Source organism: Caloenas nicobarica, chromosome 36 (assembly GCF_036013445.1).
Source record: "Caloenas nicobarica isolate bCalNic1 chromosome 36, bCalNic1.hap1, whole genome shotgun sequence".
NCBI lineage: Eukaryota > Metazoa > Chordata > Aves > Columbiformes > Columbidae > Caloenas > Caloenas nicobarica.
In genome coordinates this window covers 920,092-946,717 of record NC_088280.1, presented here as the reverse complement: position 1 = coordinate 946,717, position 26,626 = coordinate 920,092, and the positions used below count along the sequence as shown (strand labels likewise).

Genomic DNA, 26,626 nt, shown 5'->3' with positions numbered 1-26,626 from the left:
TGTCCCCACCCAGACGCCTGGGTCCCTGCTTGGGGACATCGACCCCATGGTCACCCCCACCCGGACACCTGGGTCTCTTCCTGGGGACATCGACCCCGGGGTGTCACCTCTGCCCGGATGCCTGGGTCCCTTCCCAGAGATGTCCCCATGGTCTTGTCCCCACCCGGATGCCTGGGTCCCTTCCCAGAGACACCAACCCCGCAACCTCTTCCCTTCCCGGACACCTGGGTCCCTTCCCCCAGAACCTGACCCCACAACTTGTCCTCGTCCTCGTTTATTGTCCCTCCTGGGCAGGAAGAGGCATAAATTAATGGGTGGGGGGAGGGGGTGGGTGTGGTGGCCTCGGGGTGACGCGGGTGGTGGGACACAAGGTGGGGCATGGGATGGGGGGGTCTGTGGTCAGCAATACTCCGAGTAATCTTCATCCACGTAGTTGGCGGGGAACCATCCGACCTGGGGGAGAAGGACACGGTGGGACATGTTGGGACAAGGAGGACACGATGGGAGATGAAGGACACGATGGGAGGAGAAGGAACATGATGGGACAAGGAGGACATGATGGGAGATGAAGGACACGATGGGAGGAGAAGGAACATGATGGGACGAGGAGGACACGATGGGAGATGAAGGACACGATGGACAAGAAACACGTTGGGAGAAGGACGACATGTTGGGAGCAGGAGGACACGATGGGACAAGAAGGACATGATGGGAGCAGGAGGAAATGTTGGGACAAGGAGGACACGCTGGGAGAAGAAAGACATGATGGGAGAAGAAGGACATGTTGGGACAAGAAGGACATGTTGGGACAAGAAGGACACGATGGGAGCGGGAGGACACGTTGGGACAAGGAGGACATGGGAGCAGGAGAACAAAATGGGACAAGAAGGACATGTTGGGACAAGAAGGACATGTTGGGACAAGAAGGACACAATGGGACAAGGACACAATAGGACAAGAAGGACACAATGGGACAAGAAGGACACGTTGGGACAAGAAGGACACGATGGGAGTGGGAGGACACAGGAGCAGGAAGACAAAATGGGACAAGGATGTGTTGGGATAAGAAGGGCACGATGGGACAAGGAGGACACGATGTAAGAAGAAAGACACAATGGGAGCAGGAGGACACGATGGCACAAGGACATGTTGGGACAAAAAGGACACAACGGGACAAGAAGGACACGATGGGAGGACATGTTGGGAGAAGGACACATTGGGACAACAAGGAAATGATGGGAGCAGAAGGATACGACGGGACAAGGAGGACACGTTGAGAGAAGAAACGCACTAGGAGAAGAACAACCTGATGGGACAATAAGTACACGTTGGGACAAGAAGGACACGTTTGGACAAGAAGGACACAATGGAACAAGGACACGTTGGGAGAAGAAGGACACGTTGGGAGAAGAAGGACACAATGGAACAAGGACACGTTGGGAGAAGAAGGACACGTTGGGAGAAGAAGGACACGTTGGGAGAAGAAGGACACAATGGAACAAGGACACGTTGGGAGAAGAAGGACACGTTGGGAGAAGAAGGACACAATGGAACAAGGACACATTGGGACAAGAAGGACACAATGGGAGAAGAAGAACACGATGGGAGGACACGATGGGACAAGAACAACACGATGGGAGAAGAACAACATGATGGGACAATAAGGCCACGATGGGACAATAAGGACCCGATGGGAGCAGGAGGACACGTTGGGACAAGGAGAACATGATGGGATAAGAAGGACACATTGGGATAAGGACACGTTGGGACAAGAAGGACGCGATGGGACAAGAAGGACACATTGGGAGCGGGAGGACATGTTGGGACAAGGAGGACATGGAAGCAGGAGGACAAAATGGGACAAGGACACAGCACAACAAGGACACGATGGAAGAAGAAGGACACATTTAGAGAAGACGGACACGTTGGGAGAAGGACATGGGAGAAGGAGGACACGATGGGTGAAGGACACGTTGGGAGCAGGTGCTGGAGCTCGGGTGCTACGTTTGGGGGTCCTACCCGTCCGTAGATCTCCCCCTTCCACCAGCCCGGGTGGCCCTTCTTGCTGAGGACGCGGATGACGTCGCCTTCCCGCAGCGTCAGCTCCGTGCGGTCGCGGGCGCTGAAGTCGTACCGGGCCTTGGCCGAGCCGAAGCTGCGCACGGCGCCTGGGGACAGGGACAAGGACACGGGGTCCCCCGGGGCCACCTCGGGGCTGCCCCGGTCCCTCTGGCTGCTCCTTGTGGCCGTCGTGTCCCCTCGACCCTCCCGTGGTCCTTTCCCCGACCCGCCCATCGATGTGTCCCCCTTGGCGCCTCTTGGCTGTTGGTCCCTCAACCCAACCTTGGCCATCGCCAACGAGGTGACTCCATGACCCAACTGTCCCCTTGTCTCACGTGTCCCCCTTGGTCCCTCTTGGCCGTTGGTCCCTCAACCCAACCTTGGCCATCGCCAACAAGGTGACTCCATGACCCAACTGTCCCCTTGTCTCACGTGTCCCCCTTGGTCCCTCTTGGCCGTTGGTCCCTCAACCCAACCTTGGCCATCACCAACGAGGTGACTCCATGACCCAACTGTCCCCTTGTCTCACGTGTCCCCCTTGGTCCCTCTTGGCCGTTGGTCCCTCAACCCAACCCATCACCCCCATCCCACCATGACCCCAATGGTGGGACCCCATCATCTCCATCCCCCCATGACCCTGAGATCCCACCACCTCCATTCCACCACCCCCCTGATTGTGGAACCACACCACCTCCATCCCATCATGACCCTGATGGTGGGACCCCACCATCTCCACCCCACCATGACCCTGAGATCCCACCACCTCCATCCCACCCTCACCCTGATGGTGGGATCCCATCATCTCCATCCCTCCACAACCCCAATGGTGGGACCCCATCATCTCCACCCCACCACCACCCCAATCCCACCCTCAACCTCATGGTGGGACCTCATCAACTCCATCATCTCCATCTCATCATGACCCCAGTGGTGGGACCCCATCACCTCCACCGCGCAATGATGGACCCCACCACCTCCATCCCTCCACAACCCCAATGGTGGGACCGCACCATCTCCATCCCACCTCATCCCACTGATGGGACCCCCCCGCCTTGTCCCCATGTCCCACCGTGCGGCCACGGCCCCGCGCGCCTCTCGGGCTCCTTGAAGGCCACGGCCAACGTGGTGTCCAGCGCCTTGAAGCAATCCCGGAGCGAGTGGCGCTGGTAGAACTCCACCAGCTCCTGGAGACCATCCGGGGGTCACCACCAGCCCCCTGACCACATAGGGGGGTCCCCAAACTCCTGGGGAGGGGGGTCCCCAAGACTCACCACCAACCCCTTGAAGGCCTTTTTCTCGGTGACGCGGAACAACCCTTCCCCGGTCACCACCTTGATGTGCTTCACCTCCCCGCGGAACCTGGGGGTGGGACGTGGTGGGACGACCCGTCTGGGTGTCCCCCACCCTTGTGACACCCCAAAAAACGTGTGTCGTCCCCCCCCGTACTTGATGCTGACGGCGAATTCGCCGCCGTCCTTCACCCGCTGCCGCACCAGGAACGCGCCGTCCGAGCGCGGGGCCAGCGCCTGCTCGGCCTCGCTCCGCTCCATGGGGCCGGCGAACCTGTACATGTGGGGTGGGGGGTCCTGAGACCCCAAAACTGGCACCCCAGGGGATTTGGGGGGGGGTTGGGGGCTGGGGGAGACACATAGATGGAGAATTTGGGGGGAAAACAGGAGGGTCGGGGTGACCCCGGGGAGGGTTGATGGGGTCTTGGGGGCTACGGGGTGACCCCAGAGAAGGATTTGGGGGCCCAGGGGAGGATTTGGGGGTCCCCAGAGCCCACAGGAGGATTTGGGGGCCCAGAGAAGGATTTGGGGGGTCCCCAGGGGTTGTGGGGCCCAGGGAAGGATTTCGAGGTCAAGGAGAGGATTTGGGGGGACACCAGGAGGGTTGGGGCCACCTGGGGAAAGATTTGGGGGTCCCTGGAGAAGGATTTGGGGGGAGATCAGGAGGGTTGGGGTTGGGGAGGATCCTGAGACCCCAAAACTGGGGTCCCCAGGGGCTGAGGAAGGATTTGGGGGTCCCCAGGGGAAGGATTTGGGGGCCATGGGGAGGATTTGGGGACTTTCCCAAGGGTTGTGGGGGCTCAGAGGGGAATTTGGGGGTCCCAGGAGAGGATTTGGAGGTCCCAAGAGAGGATTTGGGGGTTCCCAGGGCCCACAGGAGGATTTGGGGGCCCACGGGAGGATTTGGGGGGTCCCAGGGGAGGATCTGGGGGTCCCCAGGACCCACAGGAGGATTTGGGGGCCAACGGGAGGGTTTGGGGGTCCCAGGGGAGGATTTGGGGGTCCCCAGGGCCCACAGGAGGATTTGGGGGTCCACGGGAGGATTTGGGGACCCAGGAGAGGATTTGGGGGCTTCCTCAGGGATTGTGGGGGCCCGGAGGGGAATTTGGGGGCCCAGGGAAGGATTTGGGGGTCCCAGGGCCCACAGGAGGATTTGGGGGCCCACCGGAGGATTTGGGGACACAGGAGAGGATTTGGGGACCTGGGAGAGGATTTGGGGGCCCCAGGGGCTGAGAGAGGATTTGGGGGCCCAGGGGAGGATTTGGGGGTCCCCAGGGCCCACAGGAGGATTTGGGGGCCCACGGGAGGATTTAGGGACCCAGGAGAGGATTTGGGGCCTTCTCCAAGGGTTGTGGGGGCACAGAGGGGAATTTGGGGGCCCAGGGAAGGATTTGGGGGTCCCAGGGCCCACAGGAGGATTTGGGGGCCCAGGGGAGGATTTGGGGCCTTCTCCAGGAGTTGTGGGGGCCCAGAGGGGAATTTGGGGTCCCAGGGAAGGATTTGGGGGTCCCAGGAGAGGATTTGGGGGGCCCCAGGGGCTGAGGGAGGATGTGGGAGCCCCAGGAGAGGATTTGGGGGTCTCAGAGAAGGATTTGGGGGTCCCCAGGGACCCCGACACCAACCAGGGGTAGACGGACAGATCCGGCAGCGGCGCCTGGGGACAGAAGCAGATTTGGGGACAAGAAGGTGACACCCCCACAACCTCCCCCCTCCCCCAAACCCCAGGGCACCCCCAGATCTCAGGGGCTCCTTGGGGACATTTCTGGGCTCCCTGGGGACGGTTTTGGGGTCCCCGTCACTCACGCAGACGAAGGGTCTGACGGCGGCGCAGGGGAACCAGCCCAGGTCACCAGTGGCCAAGTTCCTGCCCTGGGGACAAAGGGACGTGGGGACATCGTGGGGGGGGGACATGGGGACACAAGGGGATGTGGGGGGGACATCAGGGGACGTGGGGACAACATGGGGGGACATGGGGACATGTGGGGACGTAGGGGGGACATGGGGACTCTGGGGTGACATGAGGACATTGGGGTGACATGGAGAGGACGTGGGGACATTGGGGTGACATGAGGACATTGGGGTGACATGAGGACACAACGGGATGTGGGGGGGACATCAGGGGATGTGGGGACAACATGGGGGGACATGAGGACATGTGGGGATGTAGGGGGGACATGGGGACACTGGGGGGACATGGGGACACAAGGGGATGTGGGGGGACATTAGGGAGGGGATGTGGGGACAACATGGGGGAACATGGGGACATGTGGGGACGTAGGGGGGACATGGGGACACGGGGGTGACATGAGGACATTGGGGTGACATGGAGAGGACGTGGGGACATTGGGGTGACATGGGGACACAAGGGGATGTGGGGGGACATTAGGGGATGTGGGGACAACATGGGGGGACATGAGGACATGTGGGGATGGAGGGGGGACATGGGGACACTGGGGTGACATGAGGACATTGGGGTGACATGGGGACATGAGGGGATGTGGGGGGACATCAGGGGATGTGGGAGGGACACAGGGAGGACATGGGGACATGTGGGGACGTAGGGGGGACATGGGGACTCTGGGGTGACATGGGGACATTGGGGTGACATGGAGAGGACGTGGGGACATTGGGGTGACATGGGGACACAAGGGGATGTGGGGGGACATCAGGGGATGTGGGGACAACATGGGGGGACATGGGGACATGTGGGGATGTAGGGGGGACATGGGGACACTGGGGGGACATGGGGACACAAGGGGATGTGGGGGGACATTAGGGAGGGGATGTGGGGACAACATGGGGGAACATGGGGACATGTGGGGATGTAGGGGGGACATGGGGACACGGGGGTGACATGAGGACATTGGGGTGACATGGGGACACAAGGGGATGTGGGGGGGACATTAGGGGATGTGGGGACAACATGGGGGGACATGTGGGGACGTAGGGGGGACATGGGGACACTGGGGTGACATGAGGACATTGGGGTGACATGAGGACATGAGGGGATGTGGGGGGGACATGAGGGGACTTGTGGGGAGTGTGGGGACATTGAGGTGACATGGGGACACGAGGGGGGACATGAGGGGACATGGGGGGGGACATCAGGGGACCTGGGGGGACATGGGGCTGGGGGGACATTGAGGGGGATGTGGGGACACTGGGGCAACACGAGGACATCAGGGGACATGGGGGGGACATCAGGGGACATGGGGGGGACATGGGGGGGACACGGTGCTGTGTGTCCCCACCTGCCACCAGAGCTGCTCGGCCTCGGCCACCGTCACCTCCACGACGTCCCCGGGGCTGAGGCGCAGGGGGGGGCCCAGGGACCCCGGCGGGGGGGGGACACCCCCGTATGTCTGCGTGGCCTCCATCTTGGGGAGCCCTGGGTGGGGGACACTCCATGGGGAGGGACCCAGGCGTCCGGGAAACCCAGGCGTCCGGGTGTGGACACTCCTCGACATGAGGACCCAGGCGTCCGGGCGTGGACACCCCCCAGACGAGGACCCAGGCGTCCGGGGAACCCAGGTGTCCAGGTCCCCCCCAGCTTTGCCACCCCACATGAGGACCCAGGCGTCCGGGTGAGGACCCCCCCTTTGCCCCCCCACCCAGCGAGGACCCAGGCGTCCGGCTGTGGACCGTCCCCTCTGCCCCTCCCACAAGGACCCAGGCGTCCGGGGGACCCAGGCATCCGGGCATGGACCACCCCCAACATGAGGACCCAGGCGTCCGGGTGTGGACCCTCTCCTTTGCCCCCCTCGCACGAGGACCCAGGCGTCCGGGGGACCCAGGCGTCCGGGCCGTGTCCTCACCCAGGTGTCCCGGCTCAGGCTGCGGCCGCTGACACTTGTTCTGGGGACAACGAGACCCGGTCAGGACCCATTTCCAATCATTTTGACTCATTTTTGCCCAGTTCAGCCCATTTTGACCCATTCCCACCCATTTTTGACCCGTTCCAGCCCCGTTCGACCCGTTCCCACCCATTTTTGACCCGTTTCCCCCATTTCGACCCGTTTCAACCCATTTCGACCCAGTTCAGCCCCTTTTGACCCGTTCCCACCCATTTTGACCAATTTCTGCCCCTTTCGACCTATTTCCGCCCATTTTGACCCGTTTCCGCCCATTTTGACCCGTTTCCGCCCATTTTTGACCCGTTTCCGCCCATTTTTGACCAATTTCTGCCCCTTTCGACCCGTTTTGACCCTGTTCTGCCCATTTTGTCCCAGTTCTGCCCCTTTTGGCCCATTTTGACCCGTTCCAGCCCATTTTGACCCATTTTCACCCATTTTTGACCCGTTTCCCCCATTATGACCCGTTTCCACCCATTTTTGACCAGTTCAGCCCCTTTGGACCCGTTCCCACCCATTTTGACCAATTCCTGCCCCTTTTGGCCCATTTTGACCCGTTCCAGCCCATTTTGACCCATTCTGACCCATTCCAGCCCATTTTTGACCCGTTTCCCCCATTATGTCCCGTTTTCCCCATTATGACCCGTTTCCCCAATTTTTGACCCGTTTCCCCAATTTTTGACCCGTTTCCACCCATTTTTGACCCGTTTCCCCCATTATGACCCATTTCCCCCATTATGACCCGTTTCCACCCATTTTCACCCGTTTCCACCCATTATGACCCGTTTCCCCAATTTTTGACCCATTTCCCCCATTATGACCGTTTCCCCCATTTCGACCCACTCCTGCCCCTTTCGACCTATTTCCGCCCATTTCCGCCCATTCCGGCCCATTTTGACCCTTTTTTCGCCCATTTTGAGCCGTTTTCCCCGTTCCCGCCGGTACCTTCCTGGTTCCGGGCTCTGCGGAGAAGAGGAGACGCTCGTTACCGGGGTAATTAACGCTCATTAACGCTCATTAACGCTCATTAACGCTCATTAATTCCGGCGCTCATTGGCTCCCAGGCCGCCCCGTCCCACAGTGCACCGCGCCTGTCGGCCATCTTGGATCCCATAATGCTCATGGCGGCCATCTTGGATCCCACAATCCCCTGCTCATGGCGGCCATCTTGGATCCCACAATGCCCTGCTCATGGCGGCCATCTTGTATCCCACAATCCCCTGCTCATGGCGGCCATCTTGGATCCCACAATGCCCTGCTCACGGCGGCCATCTTGGATCGCATAATGCTCATGGCGGCCATCTTGGATCCCACAATGCCCTGCTCACATCAGCCATCTTGGATCCCACAATGCCCTGCTCACATCAGCCATCTTGGATCCCACAATGCCCTGCTCACATCAGCCATCTTGGATCCCACAATGCCCTGCTCACATCAGCCATCTTGGATCCCACAATGCCCTGCTCATGGCGGCCATCTTGGATCCCACAATGCCCTGCTCACGGCGACCATCTTGTATCCCATAATGCTCACGGCAGCCATCTTGGATCCCACAATGCCCTGCTCACATCAGCCATCTTGGATCCCACAATGACCTGCTCACATCAGCCATCTTGTATCCCATAATGCTCACATCAGCCATCTTGGATCCCACAATCCCCTGCTCACAGCAGCCATCTTGGACCCCGCAATGCTCACGGCAGCCACCCTGGACCCCACAATCCCTGGCTCTGTGTCCGCCATCTTGTATCCCACAACGCCCCGCTCCCCCAGTCCCCCGCTGCCCTCCCCCCCCCGTCCCATGATGCCGCTCACCGGCCCCGCCCTTCCCGCAGGGCCCCATCCTGCCCAGACACTCCTTGTGCGCGGGGGCGCGGCAGCGGCTGCAGCGATAGCCCTGGTAGAACGTGCCCCTGGGGACACCGGGGGGACAAAGGGGGGACACGGTCAGCGGGAGGGGACCCCCCCCCGCGCCCCACAGCCAATCCCGGGCCTCGAACCACCGCGCCGGCCTCGGCCCTGCCGGGATCAACCACGTCGGTTTAACCCAGCCCGGCATTGGCCCACGGTGGCCTCGGCCCACCCAGGACTCCACCCACCCAACCCTTGACCCCTCCCAACCCTTCACCCCCCCCTTGACCTCCACCCAACCTTTGACCCCACCCAACCCTTGACCTCCCTTGACCTCCACCCAACCTTTGACCCCACCCAACCTTTGACCCCACCCAACCCTTGACTCCCGCCAACCCTTGACCCCACCCAACCCTTGACCCCCCTTGACCCCACCCAACCTTTGACCCCACCCAACCCTTGACCCACCTCGACCCCACCCAACCCTTGACCCCCCTTGACCCCACCCAACCCTTGACCCCACCCAACCCTTGACTCCCGCCAACCCTTGACCCCACCCAACTCTTGACCCCCTTTGACCCCACCCAACCTTTGACCTCCCTTAACCCCACCCAACCCTTGACCCACCTCGACCCCACCCAACCCTTGACCCCCTTTGACCCCACCCAACCTTTGACCCCACCCAACCCTTGACTCCCCCCAAGCCTTGACCCCACCCAACTCTTGACCCCCCTTGACCCCACCCAACCTTTGACCCCACCCAACCCTTGACTCCCGCCAACCCTTGACCCCACCCAACCCTTGACATCCCTTGACCTCCACCCAACCCTTGACCCCACCCAACCCTTGACCTCCCTTAACCCCACCCAACCCTTGACCTCCCTTGACCTCCACCCAACCTTTGACCCCACCCAACCTTTGACCCCACCCAACCCTTGACTCCCGCCAACCCTTGACCCCACCCAACTCTTGACCCCCCTTGACCCCACCCAACCTTTGACCCCACCCAACCCTTGACCCCCTTTGACCCCACCCAACCTTTGACCTCCACCCAACCATTGACCAACCTTGACCCCACCCAACTCTTGACCCACCTTGACCTCCACCCAACTCTTGATCCCGCCCAACCCTTGACCCCACCCAACCCGTGACCAACCTTGACCCCACCCAACCCTTGATCCCACCCAACCATTGACCCCACCCAGGCCTCAGCTCACCCCAGACTTGGCCCACCTGGGCTTGACCCACATTAGTCTTGGCCTACCCAGGACGCAACCCACCCCACCCGTCACCAACTCAGGTCTTGACCCACCGTGGCCTCAACTCCCCCAGGTCCTGAAGACCATCGCGACCTCCTCCCACCTCCAGTCACATCCTTGAGCTCTCTCCTTTCCCCAGAACCCCCCAATCCCCTCGTCCATGTCACCCTGTCCCCCCCCTCCAAGGGCCATAATTTTGGGGTCCCACCTCAGCAACATCTGGCAGGCCCTGCAGGACGTGGTGTCCTCGAAGGAGAACATCTGGAACTCGTGCCCGTCGGCCAACGCGTGCTCGGGGAAGATGTTGGAGCTGCCGAGAGACGTGGGGAATCTGGAGCTGCTGGGGGGAGAATCGTCTCCCCGACCCGGGGCCACCAATGAGGGCGGGTCCCCCCACCCATGGATGCTGGGCACCTACAGGGCCATCTCGAACTGCTCCAGCCACTTCTTCTTCAGCTCGTGGGTCTTGAAGAAGAGCTCGTAGCCCTGGAGCCCGGCGGTGGCGATGAGCAGGAACGTGTGGCTCCACTGCAGGGGACAGGGCTCAGCGGCGCCCGGACGCCTGGGTTCCTCACCCCCCGGACGCCTGGGTTCCCCCCCCCTGGACACCTGGGGCCACCAGGATTTGGTGGGGCCACCAAGGATCTGGACACTTGGGCCACCAAGGACCCGGTGTGGACACTTGGGGACACCAGGGACCTGGACTTTGGGCCACCAGATGTAGACACTTGGGCCACCAAGGACACGGACACTTGGGCCACCAGGGGCCTGGACTTTGGGCCACCACATGTGGACACTTGGGCCAGCAAGGACCTGGAGACTTGGGCCACCAGACCTGGACATTTGGGCCACTGGGGACCTGGACACTTGTCCCACCAGGGACATGGTCATTTAGGCCACCAGGGACCTGGACATTTGGGCCACCAGGGACCTGGACATTTGGGCCACCAGATGTGGACACTTGGGTCACCAAGGACTTCAGGCCAACCAGATCTGGATCTTGGGCTACCAGACCTGGACACTTGGGCCACCAGGAACCTGGACACTTGGGGCCACCAAGGACATGGACACTTTGGCTACCAGGGACCAGGATTCCAGAGGCCACCTGACCCAGACACTTGGGCCACCAGACCCGGACATTTGGTCTCACCAGACCTGGACATTTAAGCCACCAGATGTGGACACTCGGGCCACCAAGGACTTTGGGCCAACCAGACCTGGATCTTGGGCCACCACACCTGGACTTCGGGCCACCACCCGTTCCCCGGGGTCCTGTGGTACCTTCTTGCCGTCGCGGGGCCCGAGGCCACCGTCCCGCAGCTGGTGGCTTTGCAGGTCCACGACGTCCTTGGCCTCGTAGTTGTCCCCGCGGCGCTTGCAGATGATCAGGGCCTTGTCCAGGAGGAACCCGTATCTGGGGACAGGGACAGCGGTGACACTGCGGCCCCGAGGTCACCAAATGCCTCAGGTTGTCCCCACCCTTTGACAAGGGTGTCCCCAAGGTGTCCTTGTGTTCCCATCTGTCTGTCCCTGTGGGTGTCCCCATTCTCCTTGTGGTGTCTCCATGGTGTCCCCATGTCCCTGTGGGTGCCCCTGTGGTGTCCCCATGGTGTCTCCAGGTTCTTGTGGTGCCCCCATGGTGTCCCCATGTCCCTATGGGTCTCCCTGTGGTGTCTCTGTGTCCCCAAGTGTGTCCCCATGGGTGTCCCCTTGTCCCTGTGGTGTCCCCATGGTGTCCTCTTGGGTGTCCCCATGTCCTTGGGGTGTCCCCATGTGTCTCCCCGTGGTGTCCTCATGTCCCTGTGGGTGTCACCATGGGTGCCCCTGTGGTGTCCCCATGTTCTTGTGGTGTCCCCTTGGTCTTCTAGTGTCCACATGGGTGTCCCCAGGTTCTTATCGTGTCCCCATGGTGTCTTTGCGGTGTCTCCACAGTGTCCCCATGGTGTTCCGTTGGGTGTCCCCATGTTCTTGTGGTGTCCCCATGGTGTCTTTGTGGTGTCCCCATGTCCCTGTGGAGTCCCCATGGTGTCCCCTTGGGTGGCCCCACGTTCTTGTGGTGTCCCGATGGGTCTCCCTGTGATGTCCCCATGGGCATCCCCATGTTCCTGTGGTGTACCCCATGTCCCTGTGGTGTCCCCACAGTGTCCCCATGTCCCCGTCCCACCTGTCCACCTTGGAGCGCCTCTCGGTGCTGGAGACCTTCAGCTCCCCGTCGATTTTGGGGCGACCGAACTGAGCCAGGGACTGCGGCTGCACGGGGGACATGGGGGTCATGGGGACATGGGGGGACACGCAGGACATGGGGGAACATGGGGGGACATGGGGACACAGAGGGACATGGGGACACGGGGATATGGGGACAGGGGGGACATGGGGGGACACGGGGATATGGGGAGACTGGGGACATGGGGATATGGGAGGACACGGGGGGATATGGGGACATGGGGGGACATGGGGACACGGGGATGGGGGGGACATGGGGACACAGAGGGACATGGGGGACATGGGGGGACACGGGGATATGGGAGGACACGGGGGGATATGGGGACATGGGGGGACATGGGGGGACATGGGGGACACGGGGACATGGGGGGACATGGGGGACACGTCAGGGGATGTGGGGGGACATGGGGTGATTTTTGGGGGGATGTGTGGGACACGGGGGTTACAGGGGGACATGGGGGGGACACAAGGACATGGGGGGGTTGGGGGTCCCGGGGGGATGTGGGGGGACATGGTGGGGGGGGTCCCAGGGAGGTTTGGGGGGGGGACGTGGGGGGGTCCTAGAGGGGTTTTGGGGGTCCCCCCCATGTTGTGCAGATTGAGCTGGATGCTCGGATGGATTGGGGGGGTTTGGGGGTGCAGGGGCAGTTTGGGGGGGGGGTCCCAGGTGGTTTGGGGGTCCCGGGGGGAATTGGAGGGTCCTGGTGGGGGGGGAAGGTTTTGGGGGGGTCCCTGGGGGGGCAGGTTTTGGGGTCCCCACCATGTTGTGCAGGCAGAGCTGGACGCTCGTCAGCTGTTTGAGGGTCTCGTTGTCCCGTTTCACCTCGTTCACACATTGCGCCAAGTCCTGGGGGGCACAGTCAGACCCCCCCCAAATCCCCAACACCCCCCCCCCCCCCCCCCAGACACCCCCAAACCCCCCGGACACCCCCAAACCCCCCCAGGACTCCCCAGACATCCCAAGATACCCCTGAGACCCCCCCAAAACCACCCAGAACCCCCCCCAAGATCCCCCAGGACCCCCTAAGATGCCCCAGGACCCCCCCCCGGGCCCCCCAAACCCCCCTGGGTCCCCCCAAAATCCCCCAGGACCCCCCAAAACCCCTCGGGACCCCCTAAGATGCCCCCCAAAACTTCCCCAAGATGCCTCCAGGATCCCCCTCAGGACCCCCCAAAATCCCCCAGGACCCCCCCAACTGCCTCCAGGACCTCCCCAAATGCCCCCCCCGGGACCCCCAAGACCCCCTTGGGTCCCCCCAAAATCCCCCCAGACCCCCCAAAAGCCCTCGGGACCCCCTAAGATGCCCCCAAACCTCCCCAAGGTGTTTCCAGGACCCCCCCCAAGACGCCTCCAAGATCACCCCAAGACCCCTCAGGACCCTCCGGGACCCTCCTCCAGGACCCCCCAAAACCCCCCTGGGACCCCCCAAAATCCCCCAGGATCCCCTAAGACTCCCCCAGGACCCCCCAAAACCACCCAGGACCCCCCCAGACCTCCCCCAGACCCCTCAGGACCCCCTGGAACCCCCCAAAACCACCCAGGACCCCCCCCCAAGACCCCCCCAAACCCCCTCCAGACCCCTCAGGACCCTCTGGGACCCCCCCAGGACCCCCCAAAACCACCCAGGACCCCCCCAAACCTCCCCCAGACCCCTCAGGACCCTCTGGGACCCCCCCAGGACCCCCCCAAAACCACCCAGGACCCCCCCAAACCTCCCCCAGACCCCTCAGGACCCTCTGGGACCCCCCCAGGACCCCCCCAAAACCACCCAGGACCCCCCCAAATCTCCCCCAAAATCCCCCAGGATCCTCTAAGACTCCCCCAGGAACCCCCAAAACCACCCAGGACCCCCCCAAACCTCCCCCAGACCCCTCAGGACCCCCTGGGACCCACCCTCATGGCGTCCAGCGCCCCCCGCAGGTTCTCCCGCTCCACCGGCTCCGGGGTCAACTTCACCAGCTCCTGGGGGTCAGAGGTCACAGCTGGGGTGTGTCCCCCTCCCCCGCCCCGAGGGACCCAGGCGTCCGGGACCCCCGAGGGACAACAGGTAGAACCCCTGGAATGGGACCCAGGCATGCCCCAGAGGACCTAGGGGACCCAGGCATGCCCCAGGGGGACCCAGGCATGCCCCAGAAGACTCAGGCTTGCTCCAGAAGACCCAGGCATGCCCCTTGCTCCCCAAGGGAGCCAGGCATGCCCCAGGGGACCCAGGTGTGCCCCAGAGGACCCAGGTGTGCCCCTCCCTCTCCAAGGGACCCAGGCACACCCCAGAGGACCCAGGCATGCCCCTCCTTCCCCAGGGGACCCAGGAATGCCCCGGGAGACCCAGGCATGCCCCTCCTTCCCCAGGGGACCCAGGAATGCCCCAGAGGACCCAGGCATGCCCTGGGGGACCTAGAGGACTCAGGCGTGCCCCTCCCTCCCTAAGGGACCCAGGTATGCCCCAGAGGACCCAGGCATCCCCCTCCCTCCCCAGGGGACCCAGGTGTGCCCCCACATCCCCAAGGGACCCAGGCATACCCCTTCCTCCCCAAGGGACCCAGGTGTGCCCCGAGGGACCCAGGTGTCCCCCTCCCTCCCCGAGGGACCCAGGCATGCCCCAGAGGACACAGGCATGCCCCAGGTGTGCTCCTCCCTCCCCAGGGGACCCAGGCATGCCCTGGAGGACCCAGGCATGCCCCGGGGGACCCAGGCATGCCCTGGGGGACAGACCTGCAGCAGCAGGTGGTACTTGAGCACCCGCTGCATCGGCACCATCAGCAGGTCCCGCAGGGAGAAGCGCCCGTTGTTGGCTCGTTGGGAGCATTCCTGGGGTCACAGGGGGTCGCAGGGGTCACAGGGGGTCATGTGGGGTCACGGGGGGGTCAGGGGGATTGGGGGAGTTGGGGACATGGGGGTGACAGGGGTACATGGGGGGGGGGGTCCCATGGAGGGGACCCAGGCGTCCGGGCCCACCCGCAGCTTCACGAGGAGGTTGTTGGGGTGTTACTGGGAGGACTGGGATGTTACTGGGAACACTGGGAGGGTAACAGGACACTACCGGGAGCACTGGGGGGGGTTACTGGTATTTCTGGGGGCAGTGGGAGGGGTTACTGGGAGGAACGGGGATGGTACTGGGCATTGCTGGGAGCACGGCGGGGGTTACTGGGAGCACTGGGGGGGTTACTGGTATTTCTAGGGGCATTGGGAGGGGTTACTGGGAGGAACTGGGATGTTGCTGGGCATTGCTGGGAGCACTGGGGGGGTTACTGGGAGCACTGGGGGGGGTTACCGGTATTTCTAGCGGTGGTGGGAGGGGTTACTGGGAGCACTGGGATGTTACTGGGAGCACTGGGGGAGGTTACTGTGTATTTCTAGGAGGGGTGGGAGGTTTGGGGGGGACTTGGGGGGTTCAGGGGGGGTCAGGGGAGATTTGGGGGGGTCAAGGGGAGTTTAGGGGGGTCAAGGGGGGGCTCCCATGGAGGGGACCCAGGCGTCCGGGCGCACCCGCAGCTTCATGCGCAGGTCGGTGTTGGTCGCCAGCTGGTCCAGGCGCCGGGCGGCCGCTTCCACTTGGCTGCAATACCGGCCATAGAGCAGGAACCTGCGGGGAAAAAAAAACAAACCCCAAATCCACACAAACCCACCCAAAAACGCGGCCGGGAGCGGCCCCGGGCGGAGCAAAACGTCAGAGCGGGAGCGGAGGCAAAATTGGAGGCGAAATCGGCGGAGTTGGGCCTGAAAACGGGCCTAAAGTCGGGCCTAAAGCGGGTGGATTGGAGCAGGCCCAAAATGGAGGGAATTGGAGCCAAAATGGAGGTGAAATGTGTGGAATTGCCCCCCAAAATGGCCCTGAAGTTGGGCCTAAAATGGAGAGAATTCGGCCCAAAAGTCAGCCCGGAAATAGACCCAAATTGACACAAAATTTGGCCCAGAGTGGTTGGGACTGGAGCTGGTAACAGGCTCAAAGTGGATCCAAAATTGCAGCTGAAATGTATGGAATTGCCCCCAAAATGGACCTGAAGTTGGACCAAAAATGGAGAGAATTGGACCCAAAAATCAGCCCTGACCCAGGACCAAATTGACCCCAAAATGGACCCAAAATTGGGCCCAAAGTGGTTGGGATTAGAGCTGGTATCAGGCCCAAAATGGAGAGAATTGGACCCAAAAAAGATCCAAATTTGGACCTGAAATGTACAGAATTGCCCCCAAAATGGCCCTGAAGTTGGGCCCAAAATCGGCCCTGAAATAGGCACAGAATGACCCCAAAATAGACCAAAATGGACCCAAAATTGGGCCCCAAATTAATCCAAAATTGGACCCAAAATGGATCCAAAATTGGACCTTAAACGTACAGAATTGCCTCCAAAATGGCCTTGAAGTTGGACCCAAAATGGCCCTCAAGTTGGGCCCAAAATCAGCCCTGAAATAGACACAGAATGACCCCAAAATAGACCAAAATGGACCCAAAATTGGGCCCAAAATTGTTGGGATTGGACCTGGTATCAGGCCCAAAATGAATCCAGAATTGGGCCCAAAATGAATCCAGATTTGGACCGCAAATGGATCCAAAATTGGACCTGAAATGTACAGAATTGCCCCCAAAATGGCCCTGAAGTTGGACCTAAAATGGCCCTGAAGTTGGGCCCAAAATAGACAGAATTGGACCCAAAAATCAGCCCTGAAACAGACCCAAATTTACCCCGAAATGCATCCAAAATTGGGCCCAAAATAGGCCATAAAATGGGCCTCTCCCCCCTCCCAGTTCCCCCAGTTCCTCCCAGTTCCCCCAGTACATCCTAGTCTCCCCAGCTCCCCCCAGCGCTCCCAGTAACCCCCCCCAGTTCCTCCCAGTTCCCTCCAGTACATCCCAGTCTCCCCAGTTCCCCCCAGTGCTCCCAGTAACCCCCCCCAGTTCCTCCCAGTTCCCCCAGTACATCCCAGTCTCCCCAGCTCCCCCCAGTGCTCCCAGTAACCCCCCCAGTTCCTCCCAGTTCCCCCCAGTACATCCCAGTCTCCCCAGTTCCCCCAGTAACCCCCCCCAGTTCCTCCCAGGTCCCCCCAGTACATCCCAGTCTCCCCAGTTCCCCCCAGTCCTCCCAGTAACGCCCCCCAGTTCCTCCCAGTTCCCCCCAGTACATCCCAGTCTCCCCAGTTCCCCCCAGTCCTCCCAGTAACCCCCCCCAGTTCCTCCCAGTTCCCTCCAGTACATCCCAGTCTCCCCAGTTCCCCCCAGTGCTCCCAGTAACCCCCCCCCCAGTTCGTCCCAGTTCCCCCAGTACCTCTCCTTGTAGGCCAGGAACAGGGGGGGCAGCCCGCGGGCCCCCCCAGTGCTCCCAGTTGCTCCCAGTATCCCCCGCAGCTCCCCCAGGAATTGCCGGTGCAGCTGCAGCAGCTCCTGGCGGGGGGCACGGGGGAGTCACCCCAAAAAAGAGTTACTGGGAGCACTGGGATGTTACTGGGCATTTCTAGAAGCAGTGGGGGGCATTACTGGGAGCACTGGGGTGGGTTACTGGGGGTTACTGGGAGCACTGGGAAGGGTTATCTGGAGCACTGGGTGGGGGTCACTGGGAGGAGTGGGATGGGTTACTGGGAGCCCTGGGAAGGGTTACTGGGTGGTACTGGGAGCACTGGGGGGTTACTGGGTGGTACTGGTTGGTACTGGGAGCACGGGGGGTTACTGGGTGGTACTGGGAGCACTGGGGGGTTACTGGGTGGTACTGGTTGGTACTGGGAGCACGGGGGGTTACTGGTTGGTACTGGGAGCACTGAGGGGTTACTGGAGGTTACTGGTCAGTACTGGGAGCACTGGGGGGTTACTGGGTGGTACTGGGAGCACTGGGGAGTTACTGGGTGGTACTGGTTGGTACTGGGAGCCCTTGGGGTTACTGGTCGGTACTGGGAGCACTGGGGGGTTACTGGGTGGTACTGGGAGCACTGGGGGGTTACTGGGTGGTACTGGTTGGTACTGGGAGCCCTTGGGGTTACTGGTCGGTACTGGGAGCACTGGGGGGTTACTGGGTGGTACTGGGACCCCTGGGAAGGGTTACTGGTCAGTACTGGGAGCACTGGGAGGGGTTACTGGTCAGTACTGGTGGGTACTGGGAGCCCTGGGAAGGGGTACTGGTGGGTACTGGGAGCACTGGGGGTTACTGGGAGCCCTGGGAAGGGTTACTGGTCAGTACTGGGAGCACTGGGAGGGGTTACTGGGAGCACTGGGAAGGGTTACTGGTGGGTACTGGGAGCACTGGGAACGGTTACTGGTGGGTACTGGGAGCACTAGGAGGGGTTACTGGGAGCACTGGTGGGTACTGGGAGCCCTGGGAGGGGTTACTGGGAGCACTGGGAGGGGTTACTGGTCAGTACTGGGAGCACTGGGAGGGGTTACTGGTCAGTACTGGTGGGTACTGGGAGCCCTGGGAAGGGTTACTGGTGGGTACTGGGAGAGGTTACTGGGAGCCCTGGGAAGGGTTACTGGTGGGTACTGGGAGCACTGGGAGGGGTTACTGGGAGCACTGGTGGGTACTGGGAGCCCTGGGAAGGGTTACTGGTGGGTACTGGGAGCACTGGGAGGGGTTACTGGGAGCACTGGGAGGGGTTACTGGGAGCACTGGTGGCACCTCGATGTTGATGAACACGCTCTCCAGGTCCTGGGGCTGCAGGAAGTGCCGCAGCGGCCGCAGGAAGTGCTGGGGGAACTGGGACTTACTGGGAGCACTGGGAGGGGCACTGGGGGAGCCCAGGCCCGTGTCCCCAAGTCCCCCAATGTCCCCTTATTTCCCTGATGTCCCCAATGTCCCCAACGTCTCCATGTCCCCCTGTCCCCAATGTCCCCGATGTCCCAAATGGCCTCAATGTTCTCCCATGTCCTCAAAGTCCCCAACATCTCCAACGTCCCCAATGTCCCCAATGTCCGCCACGTCTCCAGATCCCCATGTCCCCAATGTCCCAAATGTCCCCAGTGTCCCCAACGTCCCCAGTGTCCTCCAGTGTGTCTCCAGATCTCCATGTCCTCAATGTCCCCCCATGTCCCACTTGTCCCCAACATCCCCAATGTCCCCAACATCTCCAACGTCCCCAATGTCCCCAACATCCCCAATGTCCCCCAGTGTGTCTCCAGATCTCCATGTCCTCCCATGTCCTCAATGTCCCCCCATGTCCCACTTGTCCCCAACATCTCCAACATCCCCAATGTCCCCAACATCCCCAACGTCCCCCACGTCTCCAGATCCCCATGTCCCCAATGTCCCCCACATCTCCAACATCCCAAATGTCCCCCTGTCCCAAATGTCTCCCATGTCCCCAACATGCCCAATGTCCCCCCATGTCCTCAGTGTCCCCCACATCTCCATATCCCCCTGTCCCAAATGTTCCCAATGTCCCCAATGTCCCCAACAAACCCCAATGTTGCCCATGTCTCCATATCCCCCTTGTCCCCAATGTCTCCATGTCCCCCAGGCCCCCCATTGTCCCCAACATCCCCAATGTCCCCAATGTCCCCACCTGGCAGATGGTCTCTAGGGTCTGCGTGTACTTCTCCTCCGTCTGCCGCAGCTCCTGGAGGCAGCAGAGCCGCCGGTCCAGCTCCTTCTGCGGGGACAGGGGACCCAGGCGTCCGGGAGGGACCCAGGCGTCCGGGAGGGGACCCAGGCGTCCGGGAGGGAGGTGACACCCACGGTGGCCGGTGGCGGCTCCAGCCGCATCAGGTCCTCGTAGACGTCGTCCCCGTCGTCCCCTTCGGCCTCCACGCAGTCGTACAGGTCGTCGTCCTCCTCGGCCGTGTCGCTGCGCAACCAGTATGGACCAGTATGCCCCGCAAACCCCCCTAGAGCCCCTTAACCTGCCCCCAGTATGTCCCAGTATCCCCCAGTATCACTCAATATCCCCCTCAAACCCCCCTGGAGCCCCTTAACCTGCCCCCAGTATGGCCCAGTATGTCCCAGTATCCCCCTCAATACCCCACTGGAGTCCCCCAACCTATTCCCAGTATGGACCAGTATGGCCCAGTATCCCCCTCAAGCCCCACAACCTGCCCCCAGTATGTCCCAGTATCACCCAGCATCCCCCTCAAGCCCTCCTGGAATCCCCTAAACTGCCCCCTGTGTGTCCCAGTATCCCCCTGGAACACCCTAACTTGCCTCCAGTGTTATCCAGTATCCCCCATTATCACCCAGTATCCCCCTCAAAACCCCCAGTATCCCCCCAACCTGCCCCCAGTACGTCCCAGTACGTCCCACTCACTCAATGAGGTCAGACAGGCCGCTGTAGATGTCATCGTCCCCAACGCAGTCCTCAGTGGGGAAAGGCCTGGGTAGGGGGGACACAACCCGGACGCCTGGGTCCCTCAAGCCCCGGACGCCTGGGTCCCTCAGGAAGGGGACCCGGACGCCTGGGTCCCTCAAGCCCCGGACGCCTGGGTCCCTCAGGAAGGGGACCCGGACGCCTGGGTCCCTCGAGCCCTGGACGCCTGGGTCCCTCAGGAAGGGGACCCAGATGCCTGGGTCCCTCGAGCCCCGGACGCCTGGGTCCCTCAGGAAGGGGACCCGGATGCCCGGGTCCCTCGAGCCCCGGACACCTGGGTCCCTCGAGCCTCGGACGCCTGGGTCCCCTCCACTCACGTGAGGCCTTTGCTCTGGGCGATGGGCGTCCAGGAGATGGTTGAGAGGGTGTCAATAACCTGGGGACACACAGGGGACATCGGGAGTCGGATGCCTGGGTCCCCGCCCGGATGCCTGGGTCCCCCCCGGACGCCTGGGTCCCCACCTTGCCGAAGTCCTGGACATCGAAGAGGTCGAAGGCCCCGAAGAGCCGGTGCTTGGGCAGCCCCAGCTTGTCAGTGCAGGCGCTCAGGAACGTGCGGATGTTCCTCAGGCACAGGAACTGCGGTGACACCGTCACCGTGTCACCACTGCGTCACCACCATGTCACCGTGACCCCCGGCGCGCCCCCCTTGCCGCCATCACGGCCATCGGCACCATCAACCGCGTCGTCTTGCCCCGTTTGTGACACGGGCGTCACTGCCGTCGGCATCACCTCTGTCATTGTCACCGTCATCCCCATCATCGTCACCGCCGTCAGCGTCACCTCTGTCATTGTCACCGTCATCCCCATCATCGTCACCACCGTTGGTGTTGGTGTCATCACTGTCATTGTCACCCCAGTCACCAATAATGTCACTGTCACCCCCATCATCAACATCAACACCATTGACGTTGGCAACTCCGTCATCTCTGTCATTGTCACCATCAACCCTCCTGTCACCATTGTCACCCCCGTTGTCACCATTGACCTTTTTGTCATCATTGTCACCCCCATTCCCACCATCTGTCCTTGTCACCATTGACCCTCTTGTCACCGTTGTCACCATTGCCAACATCTACCACTGGCACCATCAACCGTCTTGTCACCATTGTCACCTCCATTCCCACCATCTGTCATTGTCGCCATTGGTCCTTTTGTCACTGTCGTCACCCCCATCACCACCATCATCCCCATTGTCACCATCAACCCTCTTGTCACCATTGTCACTCCCATCACCATCATCTGTCATTGTCACCATTGGCCCTCTTGTCATCATCATCACCGTTGACCCTCTTGTCATCATCATCATTGACCGTCTTGTCACTGTTGTCACCCCCATTCCCACCATCTGTCATTGTCACCATCAACCCTCTTATCACTGTTGTCATCCCCATCACCACCACCTGTCATTGTCACCATTGACCCTCTTGTCACCCCCATCGTCACCATCTGTTATTGTCACCATTGTCACCCCCATCATCACTCTCTTGTCACCATTGCCAACATCTGTCATTGTCACCATTGACCCTCTTGTCACTGTTGTCACCCCCATCGCCACCATTGACCCTCTTGTCACCATTCCCATCACCTGTCCATGTCACCATTGACCTTATCACCATCACCCCCGTCCCCACCCCATCACCGTCCCCCGGGCCGGGTCTCACCTGTGACATCTGAGGCCGGGGACAGATGTCGTGTGGGGACACGGCGCTGGGCAGGAGGGCGTTGAGGAGGTGACACAGCAGGACCCCGTCCCGCAGCGCCTGCGCCAGGTCCCACACGTGGCCCTCGGGGCCGCTGGCGCGGTGAGTGGCCGGGAGCACCCGCGCGGCCACCAGCCACCGCGCGCACTGCCGCCACGCCTCCATGGCGCCCAACGGTTGGACGGGACGTGGGGTGGGGTCTGGGGGGCGGCCAATGGAGATGGGGCTTGGTGGGACCACCCAGAAGATGATGGAGATGGGTCTTGGTGAGGTGGTGTCCAAGTAGCCAATGGAGATGGGGCTTGGTGGGACCACCCAGAAGATGATGGAGATGGGTCTTGGTGAGGTGGTGTCCAAGTAGCCAATGGAGATGGGGCTTGGTGGGACCACCCAGAAGATGATGGAGATGGGTCTTGGTGGGATGGAGTCCAAGTAGCCAACGGAGATGGGTCCTGGCGGGATGGGGTCTGGGGAGGAACCAATAGAGATGGGTCTTGGTAGGACCACGTCTGGGAAAAAGCCAATGGAGATGAGGCCCTGGTGGGACGTTGTCCAAGTCGCTGATGGAGTTGGGTCCTGGTGGGACGACCCTTGAGAAGAAACTGGTGGAGATGAAGTCCCGGTGGGACCACTTGGACAGAGAACCCGACAGAGATGAGTCCTGGTGGGATGTCCTCTGAGGAGCTGATGGAGACGGGTCCTGGTGGGACCACCCCTGAGAACCCAATGGAGACAAGTCCTGGTGGGACCACGTCTAGGGAGCACCCAATGGAAATGGGTCCTGATGGAACCAGAAGGAGCAGCAGAAGATCAAGTCCTGCAGAACCAATCAGCTCTGGGGAGGAGCCAATGAGGTCCAGGTGTGGCCAATCCTGAGGAGCTGCTGGAGATGAAGTCCAGGTGGGACCACAGCTGGTGAGGAATCAATGGAAATGAGTCTTCAATCACTTCTGGGGAGGGTCCCACAGCCGGGGGGTCCTTCCCACCAAGAACCACCACGTTTGGAGAGGAACCGCTGGAGATGAGGCCTTGGTGGGACGTTGTCCACGTAGCTGGTGGAGTTGGGTCCTGGTGGGACCACTTGGAGGATGAACCCAACAGAGATGAGGCCTTGGTGGGACGTTGTCCACGTAGCTGCTGGAGTTGGGTCCTGGTGGGACCACTTGGAGGATGAACCCAACAGAGATGAGGCCTTGGTGGGACGTTGTCCACGTAGCTGCTGGAGATGAGGCCCAGGTGGGACCACTTGGAGGATGAACCCAACAGAGATGAGACCTTGGTGGGACGTTGTCCACGTAGCTGCTGGAGATGAGGCCCAGGTGGGACCACTTGGAGGATGAACCCAACAGAGATGAGGCCTTGGTGGGATGTTGTCCACGTACCTGCTGGAGTTGGGTCCTGGTGGGACCAACTGGAGGATGAACCCAACAGAGATGAGACCTTGGTGGGACGTTGTCCACGTACCTGCTGGAGATGAGGCCCAGGTGGGACCACGGCCGGTGAGGAACCAATGGAGATGAGTCTTCAATCACTTCTGGGACGGGTCCCACAGCCGGGGGGTCCTTCCCCCCAGGAACCACCACGTTTGGAGAAGAACCGCTGGAGACGAGGCCTTGGTGGCCCCGTTGAGGAACCGGTGCCGATGGGCCCTCCCGGTGCCGCCACCGGCGTCGTTCTCGTCCCGCCGCCGGGACCGGGTGTCCCCAAAGTCCTTCCCCGGGTGTCCCCACGCCCCGGGTGACCCCGGTGGCCGCGGGGGGCGGGTGCCAGTGGCCGCGGGGCCTGGGGAGGTGATGGGGGAGCCGGAAGGTGATGGTGCCGGTGCCACCGCGCCTGCGCCCGCGGGGGCCAATGGGAGCCCCGAGGCGGCGGCCGGATGCCGGGGTCCCTCCCGCAGCCGGGGAGGAGCCGCCGCACCCCGGGGGGCCCCAATGTGGTCACGGCTTGTGGGGGGAATGGGAGGCCCATGGGGGGACCCAGGCGTCCGGGAGTCATGGGGGGACCCAGGCGTCCAGGGGTTGTGGGGGACCCAGGTGTTCGGGGCCTGTTGGGGGCCTCAGAGGGGGACCCAGGCATCCGGGAGTTGTGGGGGACCCAGGTGTTCGGGACTTGTGGGGGACCCAGGCGTTCGGGGCCTGATGGGGGTTCTCAGGAGGGACCCAGGCGTCCGGGGCCTGCACCCACACTGAGGGTCTCATGAGGGACCCAGGCGTCCGGGTGTGGTGATCCAATAGATCTCAGGAGGGACCCAGGCGTCCGGGTCCTACCGAAGGCCTAGGAGGGGACCCAGGCATCCGGGATCTGTCGAGAGTCTTTGAGGGGACCCAGGAGTTCGGGTCCAGGGGGGACCCAGGTGTCCGGGTCCTTCCCACCCCCTCGACCCAGGAGGGTCCCCTGGTGTCCCCTGGTGTCCCCCGATGTCCCCCCATTCCCGTCACGTCCCTCCCCGTCCCCCGCCATGCGGTGTCGCAACCCCCATGGCCCCCAGCCAACCGCTTTCCCCGAAATGAGGAAGGACCCAGGCGTCCGGGCAGCCCCTCCCCCACCCTGCCGTGGGTGGACCCAGGAGTCCTGGGGCTCCCAACCCCCACCCAGCTGCACCCAGAGACCTGGGGGCCCCCCCAAAATGTGGATCCCGCACGCCCTCGCCACGGGTGGACCCAGGCGTCCGGGCGGACCCTCTGCAACCCCCACCCAAGTGGACCCAGGCGTCCGGGCCTCCTCCAGTGGCTCCCAACCCCCACTCAGGTGGACCCAGGCGTCCGGGGGTGCCCCCCCCTCCCCCACCCATTGCTACATCTATGGGTGGACCCAGGCGTCCGGGCCTGGTTGGTGTGGGTGGACCCAGGCGTCCGGGCGCTGGTTACCCATTAACCGCCGGTGCCACCATAAAGGGACCCCCGGGACCCCCCCTGGGTGTCATTGTCACTGTCACCACCCCCCCGCGGCCATGGGGGCTCTGGTGCTGCCCCCCCAGCTCGTCCTGGGGCTCCTGCTGCTGCCGTTGGCCCCCGCCCAGCTGTGAGTCACCCACGGGACCCCCCACCCATGGGACCCCCCACCCATGGGACCCCCACCCATGGGACCCCCCTGCACCTCTGGGATCCCCCAACCCATGCGACCCACTCCCCCCCCCCGTCCCAGGAACCCCTATGGGACCCCCCAACCTATTGGACCCCCCACCCATGGGACACCACCCGGGACCCCCCCTTTCACCCATGGGACACCCCCTGTCCCAGGACCCCCTATGGGACCCCCCCACCCATGGGACTCCCCACTCATGGGACCCCCTTGTCCCAGGACCCCCTATGGGACCCCCCACCCATTCGACACCCCCCTTCTGGGACCCCACACTCATGGGACCCCCCTGTCCCAGGACCCCCAAGGGGCCCCCCACCCATGGGACCCCCACCTGCACCCATGGGACCCCCCCCTGTCCCAGGACCCCCTATGGGACCCCCCACTCATGGGACCCCCCTGTCCCAAGATCCCCTATGGGACCCCCCAACCATGGGACCCCCACCTGCACCCATGGAACCTCCCCTGTCCCAGGACCCCCTATGGGACCCCCCACCCATGGGACCTCCCACTTGTGGGACCCCCCACCCATGGGACTTCCCCCTTCTGGGACCCCCCACTCATGGGACCCCCCTGTCCCAGGACCCACCCATGGGACCCCCCACTCATGGGACCCCCCTGTCCCAGGATCCCCTATGGGACCCCCCAACCATGGGACCCCCACCTGCACCCATGGAACCTCCCCTGTCCCAGGACCCCCTATGGGACCCCCCACCCATGGGACCCCCCCTGCACCCATGGAACCCCCCCTGTCCCAGGACCCCCTATGGGACCCCCCACCCATGGGACCCCCCTGTCCCAGGACCCACTATGGGACCCCCCACCCATGGGACCCCCACCTGCACCCATGGGACCCCCCCCGTCCCAGGACCTGCTATGGGACCCTTCACCAATTGGATCCCCCACCTATGGGACACCCCCCGGGACCCCCCTGCGCCCCTGGAATCCCCTGACCCATGGGACCCCCCACTTCTGGGACCCCCCACCCATGGGACACCCCCCGGGACCCCCCCTGCACCCATGGAACCCT

The 26,626-nt window shown here is 62.4% G+C and overlaps 1 protein-coding gene across 1 annotated transcript; it reads right to left on the bottom strand.

Moving 5' to 3' along the window:
• Window positions 1–340: 340 nt before the first annotated feature.
• VAV1 (vav guanine nucleotide exchange factor 1) lies at window positions 341–22,686 on the bottom strand. The gene is made up of 27 exons (XM_065654930.1): window positions 22,480–22,686; window positions 21,278–21,394; window positions 21,133–21,191; window positions 20,756–20,821; window positions 20,191–20,299; window positions 20,018–20,104; window positions 19,135–19,203; window positions 17,797–17,912; window positions 16,022–16,118; window positions 15,248–15,343; window positions 14,429–14,497; window positions 13,295–13,381; window positions 12,476–12,561; window positions 11,593–11,725; window positions 10,730–10,839; window positions 10,520–10,621; window positions 9,017–9,114; window positions 8,147–8,163; window positions 7,166–7,205; window positions 6,602–6,738; window positions 5,154–5,219; window positions 4,973–5,004; window positions 3,508–3,624; window positions 3,333–3,420; window positions 3,131–3,245; window positions 2,020–2,168; window positions 341–453 (listed from the first exon to the last, which is right to left on the bottom strand). The coding sequence occupies exons 1-27, from the start codon at window positions 22,681–22,683 to the stop codon at window positions 400–402; spliced, it is 2,520 nt and encodes an 839-aa protein (XP_065511002.1). The 5' UTR covers window positions 22,684–22,686; the 3' UTR covers window positions 341–399.
• Window positions 22,687–26,626: the final 3,940 nt, after the last annotated feature.

What these genes read in the sequence shown, in the direction of transcription:
- VAV1 (XM_065654930.1), bottom strand. Translation starts at nt 22,683, where the DNA reads ATGGAGGCGTGGCGGCAGTGCGCGCGGTGGCTGGTGGCCGCGCGGGTG. An exon ending in ATGTCCAGGACTTCGGCAAG is followed by an intron (nt 21,192 to 21,277) that starts GTGGGGACCCAG and finishes GTGTGTCCCCAG; the next exon opens with GTTATTGACACCCTCTCAAC. An exon ending in TGGAGCCGCCACCGGCCACC is followed by an intron (nt 20,105 to 20,190) that starts GTGGGTGTCACC and finishes CTGTCCCCGCAG; the next exon opens with AAGGAGCTGGACCGGCGGCT.